This window comes from Bufo gargarizans, chromosome 4, assembly GCF_014858855.1.
Source record: "Bufo gargarizans isolate SCDJY-AF-19 chromosome 4, ASM1485885v1, whole genome shotgun sequence".
In the NCBI taxonomy this organism is placed as follows: Eukaryota; Metazoa; Chordata; class Amphibia; order Anura; family Bufonidae; genus Bufo; species Bufo gargarizans.
In genome coordinates this window covers 527,483,232-527,498,984 of record NC_058083.1, presented here as the reverse complement: position 1 = coordinate 527,498,984, position 15,753 = coordinate 527,483,232, and the positions used below count along the sequence as shown (strand labels likewise).

The 15,753-nt window shown below is 43.7% G+C and overlaps 1 protein-coding gene across 1 annotated transcript in view; it reads left to right on the top strand.

Moving 5' to 3' along the window:
• Positions 1-15,753, top strand: part of PLB1 (phospholipase B1) — a 112,710-nt gene that overhangs the window by 40,543 nt on the left and 56,414 nt on the right. Inside the window, exons 18-30 of the mRNA XM_044291323.1 lie at positions 346-422; positions 2,008-2,069; positions 5,222-5,287; positions 6,587-6,687; positions 8,908-8,989; positions 9,422-9,526; positions 9,734-9,829; positions 10,486-10,554; positions 10,754-10,819; positions 12,188-12,248; positions 12,357-12,415; positions 12,957-13,030; positions 13,357-13,400. Coding sequence (XP_044147258.1) covers positions 346-422; positions 2,008-2,069; positions 5,222-5,287; positions 6,587-6,687; positions 8,908-8,989; positions 9,422-9,526; positions 9,734-9,829; positions 10,486-10,554; positions 10,754-10,819; positions 12,188-12,248; positions 12,357-12,415; positions 12,957-13,030; positions 13,357-13,400 — 962 coding nt within the window. The remainder of the gene's footprint in view (positions 1-345; positions 423-2,007; positions 2,070-5,221; positions 5,288-6,586; positions 6,688-8,907; positions 8,990-9,421; positions 9,527-9,733; positions 9,830-10,485; positions 10,555-10,753; positions 10,820-12,187; positions 12,249-12,356; positions 12,416-12,956; positions 13,031-13,356; positions 13,401-15,753) is intronic.

Genomic DNA, 15,753 nt, shown 5'->3' with positions numbered 1-15,753 from the left:
ATAGCAGTCACATACTCTGCCGCTATGGTAGTTACGCCCCTGCCTATAGTGGCCACGTACCTATAATCCCCCCTCATAGTGCTTGTAATAGTTATTAATATCCCCACAGTTCCCTCAGTACTTACAATGTCCCCTATAGTTGCCCAGTACTTATAATCCCCTCTCAGGGACTGGGATTCAGCCAACACCATTTTTTTGCAATCTGGTTGAAATTTTAACAATCGGATCAGGACAACCGGACAGAACTGTCTGAATCCCACACCTGGCTCTATGGTAGATTTACTCCACCGACATTGCTCCATCCGCGGGTTGCTCTTCTATCGTCCATCTTCCCTTGTTTTGCAGTGATATGCTGGACCAGGCCAAGTTACTGGTGACAAAGATGAAACAAATGGAAACTACAAAGGTGAGCACAAGTGAAGGTTTCCTGACCCACACATTCTGCTGGGTTCATCGGTGTCCGCTATGATGTCCATTACTTGACATGACTTAAAGTGGTAAAAGATGACTACAGAGGACCATTGATAATATGGACCCAATGGGTTGCAACAGAACTGGCAAAGGGCTAAACCCCAGAGCTGAGTCTAAGGGCTTCTCTGGTATTCAATTATTAACCTCTAAATAGAAACCTGGGATTCCAGGTTCAGCTTTCTGGTGCAACAGTAGTCAAATGCTAGGACAAGCCGAGTCATGATCAAGCTTACCGGTCAGTAGTAGACCTGAGACGCCATTAGCACTAAATGGACCTTACTACTTAGGAGCAGGAAAGTGGTATAAGGGTCCAAAAGAAGAGTTAGGGAACATGTGCATTGGTCCTTTAGGAGCAGAGAGTAAGGCGCTCCTAGGGTTAGTGGGTAAGGCATCTCAATCCCAAGTGGGATGTGTATGTACTCACCTGTATTAGAGTGGTGAGTGCGTTGGAGATGTAGGGTTTGTAGGTGGAAACGATGAGGATGATGAGGGCACTGCCAATACGTTTGGATGGAATCCTCCAGGCAAAGTTGCCAAACCGCCGGAGGAATATCACATGGATAGAAGGGCGAGTAGGGGAGGTATACCTGTTGGGTTCTGCCCAACTCAACTGGTTGAAGCAGGCGCAGGGGGCGACCAGCAGATCAATAACAGGAACTTTATTGGTGAGTAAAAAACAGACAACCCGTTTTGGGGTTCTAGGACCCCTATATCAAGTCTTTTTCGATGATTGGATAAGGTAGGTGCTAGTATTGCACTCAGCAATAATTGTACTGTTCCTTATGTGCGATACTAGCGCCTACCTTATCCAATCATCGACAAAGACTTGATAAAGGGCTCCTAGAACCCCGAAACGCGTTGTCTGTTTTTTACCCACCAATAAAGTTCCTTTATTTAATCTGCTGGTCGTCCCCTGCACCTGCCTCAACCAGTTGAGTAGGGCGGAACCCAACGGGTATACCTCCCCTACTCACCCTTCTATTCTTGTGTCACCTTCTTGATTGACAGGGCCAGGTTCTTGCACAGTCATCTCGTCTGACCCTGTCAATTAAGAGATGTACTGGCAGAGGAATGTGGAGGTCATGGGTGCACAGAGTGGCTTCGGGCCGCCCTCAATGCACTTAATCTTGCATTTGCATATGGATTAAAACACATTTTTTAGTAAAAGGTGAGCTAGTGACTCTCTAGGTGACAGACTCCCTTTAAAGGGGTTGTCTGAGATTTTAATATTGATGACTTATCCTCAAGATAGGTCATCAATATATTGTAGGTGTCCGATTCCGATCTGGTGAGCGCCACAGACTCTTCCTAGGCCTGTGGGGTCACGTTCATCGATGACATGGCCTAGGTGGAGCTCAATCCCATCCAAGTGAGCTGCCTGAACTGCAATACCAAGCACAGCCACTATACAGTTGATGGCGCTGTACTTGATAAGCTAGGAGAGGGCCGTGACATAATTAGAAAAGGAACGAAGAACCGTGTGCGCCCGGTAACTTTACCACATTCTTCTTGTCTAGCTCATGAATTATACAGAAGACTGGAAACTCTTGACTATATTCATAGGAGGAAATGACTTATGTGGCATCTGCAAAGATCCGGTATGTAATTATTTTCTAATTTTTTAAATGTTGCCCAGTAAAGAACGGGGTCTTGGTGGCACATAGACATTCTGAATACAGAACTGCTACAGCAGCGCCATGATCGGAGACATATGAGGTCCCTGTGCCTCCATACTATGGAGTCATAGGCATAGGGGCACATGTGGCCTTTCTGGGGCTTCAAACAGAGCAATGTCTGAAGTCTCCTGTCACACTGCTAAGCTCTGCCCCATGGCACTGCAAATATGGTGTCCACATATGTGTGCAATACGGTGCCTATTATGTGCACCCAACACAATATGATGCCCTCATGTGTGCTCCCAACACAATATGTTGCCCAGTATAATATGGTATCCCTTATGTGCCACCAACACAATATAGTGCCCCTTTATGTGCCCCAACACAATATCTTGCCCCCTCAGTATCTCCAAAATCAATACTCCCCTAGTGAGTACTGACACTGGTAGAATTGTGACTCCCCCACACACATTATAATGCCCCCTTATGTACCCTAACACGGTATAATGCCCTTTATATCCCCAATAGAGAATAATACCTCCAATACAATATGGTGCCCCCTTATGTGCCGTCCAGAGAATATAGTACCCACTCAGTCAGGCAGGTCTTAAGCTAAACCTACCTAAGCCGTTGAGCATCTATGTTCAGGAGAGCAGGTTCCACTGCCAGGGGGCCCCACACAATGGCGTTGTCTGCATGATGCCCTCTATCTGCTCCTATATTAGGTTTACAGCACTGTATTACAGAGACTTCCAGCCCAGAAGCAATGCTCATAGAGAAGAATATCTCCGTAATACACACGTATACACGCGTACTTCCTGGGCCCCAATGAAATATCTGTATGTAAAATGGCCCCAACATAGCATATCCCGTCACTAATTCTGAGCTATACAGCTACCTGTAGGTGATTTACTATACACTTCTAAGACTTAGGAATAAGCATAGTCTAGATAATTGTGGCTTCTTTGTCCTTTATCTATGACGAATGTGAAGAGATTACTTCTTTAATGAGCAGCAGATATACAGGTCCTTCTAAAAAAATTAGCATATTGTGATAAAGTTCATTATTTTCTGTAATGTACTGATAAACATTAGACTTTCATATATTTTAGATTCATTACACACAACTGAAGTAGTTCAAGCCTTTTATTGTTTTAATATTGATGATTTTGGCATACAGCTCATGAAAACCCAAATTTCCTATCTAAAAAAATTAGCATATCATGAAAAGGTTCTCTAAATGAGCTATTAACCTAATCATCTGAATCAACTAATTAACTCTAAACACCTGCAAAAGATTCCTGAGGCTTTTAAAAACTCCCAGCCTGGTTCATTACTCCAAACCGCAATCATGGGTAAGACTGCCGACCTGACTGCTGTCCAGAAGGCCATCATTGACACCCTCAAGCAAGAGGGTAAGACACAGAAAGAAATGTCTGAAGGAATAGGCTGTTCCCAGAGTGCTGTATCAAGGCCCCTCAGTGGGAAGTCTGTGGGAAGGAAAAAGTGTGGCAGAAAACGCTGCACAACGAGAAGAGGTGACCGGACCCTGAGGAAGATTGTGGAGAAGGACCGATTCCAGACCTTGGGGGACCTGCGGAAGCAGTGGACTGAGTCTGGAGTAGAAACATCCAGAGCCACCGTGTACAGGCGTGTGCAGGAAATGGGCTACAGGTGCCGCACTCCCCAGAAACAGCGGCAGAAGCGCCTGACCTGGGCTACAGAGAAGCAGCACTGGACTGTTGCATGTCATTCGGAAATCAAGGTGCCAGAGTCTGGAGGAAGACTGGGGAGAGGGAAATGCCAAAATGCCTGAAGTCCAGTGTCAAGTCCCCACAGTCAGTGATGGTCTGGGGTGCCATGTCAGCTGCTGGTGTTGGTCCACTGTGTTTTATCGAGGGCAGGGTCAATGCAGCCGCTATCAGGAGATTGTGGAGCACTTCATGCTTCCACCTGCTGAAAAGCTTTATGGAGATGAAGATGTCATTTTTCAGCACGACCTGGCACCTGCTCACAGCGCCAACACCACTGGTAAATGGTTTACTGACCATGGTATTACTGTGCTCAATTGGCCTGCCAACTCTCCTGACCTGAACCCCATAGAGAATCTGTGGGATATTGGGAAGAGAAAGTTGAGAGACGCAAGACCCAACACTCTGGATGAGCTTAAGGCCGCTATCGAAGCCTCCTGGACCTCCATAACACCTCAGCAGTGCCACAGGCTGATTGCCTCCATGCCACGCCGCATTGAAGCCTCCTGGGCCTCCATAACACCTCAGCAGTGCCACAGGCTGATTGCCTCCATGCCACGCCGCATTGAAGCCTCCTGGGCCTCCATAACACCTCAGCAGTGCCACAGGCTGATTGCCTCCATGCCACGCCGCATTGAAGCCTCCTGGGCCTCCATAACACCTCAGCAGTGCCACAGGCTGATTGCCTCCATGCCACGCCGCATTGAAGCCTCCTGGGCCTCCATAACACCTCAGCAGTGCCACAGGCTGATTGCCTCCATGCCACGCCGCATTGAAGCCGTCATTTCTGCAAAAGGATTCCCGACCAAGTATTGAGTGCAGAACTGAACATCATTATTTGAAGGTTGACTTTTTTTGTATTAAAAACACTTTTCTTTTATTGGTCGGATGAAATATGCTAATTAATTTAGATAGGAAATTTGGGTTTTCATGAGCTGTAGCCAAAATCATCAATATTAAACCAATAAAAGGCTTGAACTCCTTCAGTTGTGTGTAATGAATCTAAAATATATGAAAGTCTAATGTTTATCAGTACATTACAGAAAATAATGAACTTTATCACAATATGCTAATTTTTTTTGAAGGACCTGTATTAATCAATAGTCTTTGTGCCCAGCGAGATATCATCCAAGAGACACTCCTTGGGATACATCCCGAGCAAGGACTCTGCAGGTTGTAGCACAGGAAAAATACTGCGCAACTCCTCTGTTATGTAATTTATCAGTATTTATTAGCATATTGTGGAAGGCATATTACACACCAGTATCTCCTATTACACTGTGTGCCTATTTGTACTTAGAATTGGCAGTGAGCAGCTTTACGTTTATCCGTCTGTGACAAGTGATAGAGCGGAAGAACTCATTTATTTTTCATTTTTATTAGGTTTATCATTCTCCAGAACAGTTTGTCTACCGCATTAAGCAGGCTCTGGACTATTTGCACCAAGAGGTATGGTACATCATCGAATCCCAGGGGCGTAACTACCATAGCGGCAGACCATGCGACTGCTATGGGGCCCAGGGCAAGGGGGGCCCAGTCTTAGTTGGGATCATCTCCTCTTCTACTGGAGGTGAAAACTTGGTCAAGACTCTACCCTCTAAAGCAGGCACGCTCAACCTGCAGCCCTCCAGCTGTTGCAAAACTACAACTCCCATCATTCCCGGACAGCCTACGGCTATCAGCCTACAGAAGGGCATGGTGGAAGTTGTAGTTTTACAACGGCTGGAGGGCCGCAGGTTGAGCAACCCTGCTCTAAAGGAACAACTTTTAGCAAATAAGGCAGTGAAAAAATGGCCCAAGGGTCATTGAATAGGGTTTAGGCAGAAACCCTTCTGTCCTGTGTGAGGGGCCTGGTTTGATCCTTGCTATGCGGCCCTTACTTCTCTATGTACTCCAAAGTGGAATCCTTATCGAAGAGGCCATGGAAACTAAGCTGAAATAGATGAAAATCCTGAATCTTGGTAGACCTATCCTGGTAGACCTAACATCCCTAGTAGATTCTAATGCATGGATGGCCAACCTGAGGCTCTCCAGCTGTTGCAAAACTACAACTTCCAGCATGCCCAGACTGCCTACAGGTATCAGCCTACAGCAAAGCATGGTGGGAGTTGTAGTTTTACAACAGCTGGAGAGGCACAGGTTGGCCAGCCCTGTTCTAGTCGGCCCAAGTCTAGTCTCTTTTGTCCAGCATCGTGACGGCAGACTTCTGCAGTAGGATTTTGATTTATAACACATCCAATATGCATTTTAGAGTTAATCGTTGAAACCTGGGTAGTATTCTCCATTCTCTATTATGCCTCATTCACACAGCAGTGTTTAGGTATAGCTTCAGTATAGTTGCATTGGCTCTCCTTAAAGAGATCAGCCCTGTATGGAGACTTACTGGAGGTGTTCCATGGAATGGAGAATTAGTGGCAATGTCCCATGGCCAAAAGGTATCTCCCAAGGAAAGAGGACCATCTTGCTAGGGCTACCTTGTGGATGTGAGAAAATAGCCAAGTCAGATATCCATCCATAGACAGTAGTAGATTTTTATCTTGCCCATTTTCCCTTGTCATGTCCCAAGCTTTTTTATAAGTTGGATTTTGACTTGCAGGGAACCACTTTCTCGAGGTGGAGCTAGTGAGATGGTTCTCTCTTCTTGGGAGATACCTCTTTGCATAAAGCTTCATTGGAGAAGACAAGCCGTGTTTTTTTTATTTTTTGCTACTACTTTTTGGGTTCAATCTGTGTATTTTTTCGATACAGGTCCCAAGGATGTTCGTTAATTTGGTGACAATTTTGGACATTTTGCCTCTGAAAGAACTTTATGATAATAAGGACACTCACTGCCCAGAGATACTCATGAGGTTAGTCTTGTGATCGTCTATGCTGATGGGAATTTTTTTTTAAAAGTTCTCCTCATCTTTCTCTTTCAACAAACGTTCCAACCACCAAAAAAAGTTACAGACTGTCAGCCATATTATCTCCTGGAGGGGTTCCTTCCTTGGTCACCTGCAGTCTGACACAGAATACAGGGAATGTCAAGAAGGATAGTTCTTCAGTATAGCATGAAACCTAAGAAAACTCTGCTCACCTTACCCCTTGCTGTTCTGGATGGATTCGTTCCACCAAGTGCCCACCACCATGTACAGTGATGGACATCACCACCTTTACTGAGAAGCAAAGGTCCCCATTCGCATTAGATGGTTGGCTTATCCTGCTGAAATCATCTGATTTACCCCAAGTGACATTCGTAATTCATTATATCACCCAGGTGCCTGTTGTAAACCAGTTACCAGAAGGAAAAAAAAAGGAGAAAAAGGAAAAAGAGAAACACTGTAAAAGTAAATCAATCTATAGGTTCAAGGTATAAGATATTAGTAGAAGTTGAGTGAAGACACAAATCTCGGTGCAGGGTTTAATCGTACCTATTTATGGCTCGTTATCTGTACTGAAACTAATAACGTGGTGTATACCATTGTTCAGTGCCATCTCTGAAAACCCTGACCTGATGAAGAGACGATAGCGAGACCTCAATAATTTACAGATATTTTCTAATCATTAATGGTTAAATAACACCTGTCAGCATGATCAACCCTTTTTAACTAAGCATACTGGCTGGTAGGGTTGATCACGCTTAGCTTTTACTGCTGTTGAGGTATCATTACTTTTATATTTATAAAAATTAGTTACTTGGAGCACCAAGGGGTTGGCTAAAGCACTAGCAGCACCTCTACAGCTATGTCCTGGTACAGTAAACCCCCTCCTCCCCATTGACTGACCGGGCAGAACATCTCATCTTACCATGTCTTCTTGTGCCCTGGCTGTGGCTCACAAATTCGTCATTCCACCCAGAAGTGGAGGCGTTGGCATCTTCAAAGGCAGAGGAGGAATACTTCTTGGTGGAATGACATCATCGGCGCACACTGTCGGCATGCGGCAGCAGATCTGGAGCACAGGCACCATGTTTTTGAGCCACAGCACAGGTGCTAGAAGGCAAGGCAAAACGAGAAGTCTTGCCCTGTCAATCAAATGGAAGGTAAGGATTGCACTGAGCATTGCAGAATAACTGCAACGGTGCTCCTAGTGCTACAGCCAGCCCCTCAGTGCTCCAACTAACTAATTTGTATAAATATAAAAAATAATGAAATCTCCGCAGTAGTGCAAGCTACAAACAAAAGAGAGATATTGTTTTAATCAGCATTATCAACCCTACCAGGCGTTATGCCTAGTTTAATCGGTTTGTAATGCTAACAGGTGTTCGATGTTCTGACCAACTGGAACATGTCTATAATATGTCCACATACTGTTCTACCCCATATGACTCACCCCTGAGAATAAAATAAAAAAAAAAGGTCCAACTTGCTTTCTGTGAAGGATCCAGATTTTTTACTTTTCAACAGATGCAAAAACCATTTTCAACAGATGCAAAAACCAAATCAATTTCCAATCCCTCTCTTTTATTTAGAGGCATAACTTCAGGCGCCTTGACCCCATAGCTCCACCTGTCATGTGTCATTTATAATACTGATAATTTTCTAATGTGGCAGAGAATGCCAAGATCTGGGTGAAACTCCTCCCTATGCAATCATTATAGCCACGCCCCTGCCTTTATTGTCACACCCACAAGGAGCCAATGACAATGCCATAGCCTGAACATTTCTGAAAACATGAAAAAAAATATATATTGTTAATTAAAAAAATGTTTTCACTTGGCAGATGATCATCCAGAAGTTGTCTATGGCAAAACAAATGTATGACATTTGATAATCTTGAACAGTAATAGTTTTTTTTTTTTACCTAATTTTATTAGCTTTTTAATAGTAATCCCAAACTCTACTAATCCAACCCCTTTATGACCCTTGTGATACCAAAGTAATGTTATAATGTTATAAGGGTAACCTAAATAATAGAAAGCTATAGTCATGAGAACCTATTTTGGTTGGAGAGGCTTGGGCAAACCGGTAGGGGGCGGGCCTAACAAACGGAAGGAAACAATGGCTTCCTCCACAGCATGGTCCTGTCAATCATCTAAAAAGAAAAATTAGGTCAAAATGACTGAAAGATAAAAATGTGTCTTCCTGCAGTGCGCTTTGTGGATGTGTGGTCGAAAACCCAGAAGGCTCCAATGAAATTTCAACTCTTAGATTATTCAACAAGCAATACCAAGTAAGTTAGACACTGTGTTCGAGTCTTCCGTCAGAGGTGTACAAAGGAAAGATTTCCTTAGATATAAGCCCATCAAAAAGATCAGTTCTTAGGCACCACGTTTGACTCTTCCATCAGAGATATACATTTGGAGGACTCCTTGCATACACATCCGACAGAAGGCTCCATATGTTTTTGCCAGATGCCTCTGTATAGAAAAGCACAGGCAATCAAGCTATTCTATACAGTAAAAAGAAGGTATACAGACATATTCCAGCCCAACAGAGGCCAAATGGACCCCCTTTTGGCTTCTGTTGGGTAAGTTATAGCGTATGGCTATGCTTTATGTATGCAGCAGGAGCTTTCCCATTGTATACTCCTAATCCTTGCAAGAATACCAAGTATACCATGGAATATAAAATCTCATCATCTATATAATTCAATTGTTTTCAGGAAAAAACTCGCCAGTTGGTGGAAACCGGGATGTATGACACCAAAGAAGATTTCACGGTGGTCATTCAGCCATTTTTGGAGCGCCTTGTAATACCAAGAAATGAGGTAAGCATACTGAAAAATTCCAAATGTCACCATTGATAGACAAAGCCATTACGTCAACTTTTAATGCAAACCCTGTCCTACATCTTCTGATGACTGGGCAAGAATAAAGATGGCCCGCCCGACAGATCAGGCCGACTTGTGACCAACTGGTTGGGATTTCTTGGCTTAAAATTCTAATCTAAAGAGCCGTATTTGTGTTCTGTATAGAATGGAGTTCCTGACAGATCCTTCATGGCTCCAGATTGTTTCCATTTTGGAGAAAAAGCTCACGCCCAGGGTGCTCGTGGTTTATGGAAAAACATGGTAAGATCACAAGTTATACATTTTCGTCTTTAGAACGCACTGATCTGTACACACCTCCACAATTGTATGACCTGGTCCTCATTCTATTCCTATCTAGACAGCCTTTGAATCGGCTGCCCACAAATCTGTGTTTTCATCTACGAGTTCAAAAGTTGGCACCTCATGTTGATTGGCAGGCTTTCAAATTTGCTATAGACAGTTGTACAATAGTGATAAGATTAGACCTTTTATGGGGCTGTCATGGGTCTTCGGTAATAGTGCCCTCTTGAATCCAACCATACAACCTGATCAGCAAGTAGGTGGTCATCCATGGTCAAAAAAGGCCAAAAACAAAGAAGATGCAACCCCACCGAAGGCCGACATGTTCACATTCCCACCAAGATATTGTTATGGGGCACATTAGGGGGGAGCTACCTCTGTTTTCCTTCAGTCCTATCTTTATTTACTGCTCTAGGTAGGTTGGGTGTGGGACCTAGGTTGCTCTAGGTACCTCAATTTCTGGGTCGCTTTGATTTTTCGACAGCCTTCCTCCTTTTCCTGCTATATACGGTCCTGACTCCATATTTTATTATCTCATAATGAAACTTTTTGTAGCTATCTTCACTGTCCCATAACATCAAGCCATTCATTAATACACTTTTTTATTTTGCTCCTAGTTTGAACCTGTTGGACAGAAGACAGATAACCAGGGGCTTGATGAGAACATCGGTATTTTCTGCCCTGAGGTACGAGTACTAGATTTAGACATAACATCTATTTTAGGACCCTATCAGCAATGAGAACGGGACAACCTTGTAAGGTGGAAATTTTTTTAATTCAAGTGATATACAAACAATCACGAGATGTCAGAAATGGTGAATTACCAGTAATGGATGACGTGGAAGCCATAAAATACCTGAAAACTCATCTTGTTTTTGTTTTTAGAATGATACTTTCGTGAAAACTGCAAAGAACAGCAACCATACTTATCCCACCGTTACTCCAGACCCAGTGAGTAGTCATGTTATCATTATAAGAGTCTACTGTCTACCGTCATATAGGCAGTGTTTGTTGTGTTTCTGAGCCAAGTCCCCCCCCCCCCCCCCCCCGACTCAAAAAATGTACCGTACCTTCAAGGCTATCATACACTTTGCTGCTTATTTAAAGCATTGGGGCAATGCAAGTACTCTAGATAGATGGGGTACATATGCTACAGGTTGAGTACCTAGGGTTATGGTTGTGTGGTGCCCCCAGGTATTGGTGAGGTGCTGTTGTGGAGGAAGGCTTTACGCAATTGATTATATGTTGCATAGAACTTTCTATGTTTGCACCAGTCTCTAATGTACCACCATAACTGGCTTGTTTTTTGTTTACTTTAATGTTTTTGAAGATAAATTGTTACTGTTTTTTATGTTTTGGCATGGGCTATGACCATTGGTGGGGCATGTTCTAGCTGGTGAGGCGCTAGAAGAAAAATACTGAGAAGCCCTAGGGTGTAGATCATGATGTTAAGGCAAGTGGAATAATTAATCAGGCTCTTGGCCTAGTTCAACACATCAAGGAGAACACTTATGTTTCCAAGGGCATATATGCCATAAAGGCAGCCCAGCCAGTTGCTCAGGTGCCCAATGGAAAGTCAGGGTCCAGCCATAGAAGATCCCAACCTCATTGCTATTGGGTAGCAAGAACTTGTGCAGAATTAGGGCTCATTCAGACCATATCCATTTTTGCAGATTCGCAAAACACAGATATCGTCCGCATGCGTTGGAACGGAATGGCCAGCCCAACTGCAGGCGAGAATAGAACGTTTTATATTTTTTGCATGGTGGCGGAACAGAAGTACAGATGCAAAGAGCACATGGCGTGCTGTCGGCATGTTTTACGTCCCCATTAAAATGTATGGGTCCATATCCGTTCTGCAGAATTGTGGAATGGATGTGGACACAAACATACGGTCGTCTGAATGCACCCTTAAGGGGTCAGTCCCATCTCAGCCTTTTATGGCCGAGATTGGATAATCAGACTAAGCACCGGCCAGTGGTAGGTGGATTTGCAAAACTTTCTGAGCGGGCTGCGCTCCGCTGCTACTGCAACTCCCGTAGCAGTGAATGGGATCTACGCAAACAGTGTAACACGTCTAACGACACTGTTTCTGTTGCTGCTGAGTTACTGGAAACATCGTAGCTCTCAGTTACGGAAAATGCAAAACGTAGACTGCTTTACCATTTCCATATTTCTGCCTACCCCCAGCCAGCGCTTATTCTTGGAAATGGGAATATCCCTTTAATTATAATTGAAATCTCATAAAATAATAAAGTATGAGGAACATCTTTGTGAAACTTCATCTTACTTATCGAAATGACTCCTTCCCTGCTCTAGGTGTACGGCAGCAAACTGGAATGTGCCGACCGCACTCCAGCTCCTTCCAAACCCACTTCTGGTAAGACTCAAGTATCTGTACAATCCAGTCCAGATGCCTAAACCTTTCTTTGCTGCTTCGTGGAGTAAATTGTTTTTCTATTATTCATTTTTTTTCTTCTGTTTCCAGTTCACCATCTTCGGCCAGCAGACATTACGGTTGTTGCAGCCCTTGGTGACTCTCTGACTGTAAGAAACTGGAATGCATTAAGATAATGTAATACACAGTGACCTAGGAAGATTTTGGACTATTAGATATTACCCTACAACATACCACAAGAGGGGTGTGACCATATAAAAAATTACATTTTGTTGGCCCAAAAGGTCTACTACAAACCAGATCTACATATCTAGGCTTAGTCCTGGCATGAAACTCCTCTAAAGTCTATTCACAACTAATATCTTTACTAGAATGGTTTTTGTAGGTTTAGGGACTCCGTTCTGGAGATAGGACCCAGGTCTCAGATGTGGGACCCGAACCTATCTAGCGATAAGCCATCAATGTATGAGATGAGACAACCCTTTTAAATGAGATTCTCTTGAATGAGGTCCACATATTCGTATTGGGCATATGTTTACTGTTATGTTCCTCACAACCTATCAACATATGGTAGAATTTACATAAATGTCTTATGATTTGTGGCCCTTATAAAATACAGGATGTCCTTTTGTACTAAACGCGTTCCTACTGTGAGCATCGTGTAATTTTCCACATGTTGATCTATTTCAGGCTGGAAATGGAATTGGCTCCAAACCCAACGATGTCTTGGATGTAATCAAACAATATCGTGGATTGTCATGGAGGTAACGCTGCAGACTAATAAATAACAGAAGGAAATCATAAGCCCACATAATATTCCACACATCTTACAATAATAATAGTGTTATTCTTTGTAATGAATAAGCTTATAACATCACTGTTTCAATCAAGTGACAATGTCCACAACTTGGCGAGCCAGCCAGGATAACGTATAGTGTGATGTACCTGTCAAATATGGTTGTAAAATTAGTTGTTTAAAATATTGTTTTTCAAGAAAAAAAATAAAGGCAACAAACAGGAACTCAATTCAGCAAATGCAGCAGAACATAATATCAGGAATATAATGGCATATTATTTCCATGTGTTTCAGTATTGGAGGGGATTCTATCCTAGACAACGTCACCACCTTGCCGAGTGAGTACAGTATGGAAATCTATCACTGATCCATTGACGACATAAAAAACAACTGCTTCTGTATTAACCCCTTAGTGACCTGCCTGTTTCGGGCCTTAGTGACAAGAAATTTAGTTCATTTTTTTTTCATCGTCACATTCCAAGCGCTATAACTTTTTTTTTCTTTTTCTTTTGATGTAGCTTGTTTTTTGCTGGACACGTTATAGTTTTTTGATTTTAGGGTACACATAATTTATACCGATTAACTTTTATTAACTCTTTCTGGGAGGAGGAGAAAAAAAACACAATGCTGCCAAATGGGTTTTTATGTAGAATTTTTGAATTATATTATATTATATTAGAATCTTTGGTATCATTTTGGGATACATAACACTGTTTGATCTCTTTTTAGTTCTTTTTTTTTTTTGGTAGCAAATAAGCAAAAAAAAAAAATTTATAATATTCTGGCATCAATTGTTTTCTTACACCATTTACCGTGCAGGATAAATTGCATGATAATTGTGTAGTGTGTGGGCTGACATACGATTTTCTGATCCCTCCTATAATACACTGTACTACTTATGTAGTACAGTGTATTACAGAAAGGACACTTATGTATTACAGTGTATTATATTGTCAATACTGTACTGACAGGCACTATCAGGCTGTGACTCTGGCAAAGCTTGTTAGGCATATACTGCTGGCAGACCTGGGGCCTTCATTAGGCTCCAAGCTGCCATACTAACACATCGACACCCAGCAACAGCTGCCATACTAACACATCGACACCCAGCAACAGCTGCCATACTAACACATCGACACCCAGCAACAGCTGCCATACTAACACATCGACACCCAGCAACAGCTGCCATACTAACACATCGACACCCAGCAACAGCTGCCATACTAACACATCGACACCCAGCAACAGCTGCCATACTAACACATCGACACCCAGCAACAGCGCATACTACCCACCCCAGCTGCCATACTAACACATCGACACCCAGCAACAGCTGCCATACTAACACATCGACACCCAGCAACAGCTGCCATACTAACACATCGACACCCAGCAACAGCTGCCATACTAACACATCGACACCCAGCAACAGCTGCCATACTAACACATCGACACCCAGCAACAGCTGCCATACTAACACATCGACACCCAGCAACAGCTGCCATACTAACACATCGACACCCAGCAACAGCTGCCATACTAACACATCGACACCCAGCAACAGCTGCCATACTAACACATCGACACCCAGCAATAGCTGCCATACTAACACATCGACACCCAGCAACAGCTGCCATACTAACACATCGACACCCAGCAACAGCTGCCATACTAACACATCGACACCCAGCAACAGCTGCCATACTAACACATCGACACCCAGCAATAGCTGCCATACTAACACATCGACACCCAGCAACAGCTGCCATACTAACACATCGACACCCAGCAATAGCTGCCATACTAACACATCGACACCCAGCAACAGCTGCCATACTAACACATCGACACCCAGCAACAGCTGCCATACTAACACATCGACACCCAGCAACAGCTGCCATACTAACACATCGACACCCAGCAATAGCTGCTATACTAACACATCGACACCCAGCAACAGCTGCCATACTAACACATCGACACCAGCAACAGCTGCCATACTAAGCACACGACACCAGCAACAGCTGCCATACTAACACATCGACACCCAGCAACAGCTGCCATACTAACACATCGACACCCAGCAACAGCTGCCATACTAACACATCGACACCCAGCAATAGCTGCCATACTAACACATCGACACCCAGCAACAGCTGCCATACTAACACATCGACACCCAGCAACAGCTGCCATACTAACACATCGACACCCAGCAACAGCTGCCATACTAACACATCGACACCCAGCAATAGCTGCCATACTAACACATCGACACCCAGCAACAGCTGCCATACTAACACATCGACACCCAGAAACAGCTGCCATACTAACACATCGACACCCAGCAATAGCTGCCATACTAACACATCGACACCCAGCAATAGCTGCCATACTAACACATCGACACCCAGCAATAGCTGCCATACTAACACATCGACACCCAGCAACAGCTGCCATACTAACACATCGACACCCAGCAACAGCTGCCATACTAACACATCGACACCCAGCAATAGCTGCCATACTAACACATCGACACCCAGCAATAGCTGCCATACTAACACATCGACACCCAGCAACAGCTGCCATACTAACACATCGACACCCAGCAACAGCTGCCATACTAGCACATCGACACCCAGCAACAGCTGCCATACTAACACATCGACACCCAGCAACAGCTGCCAT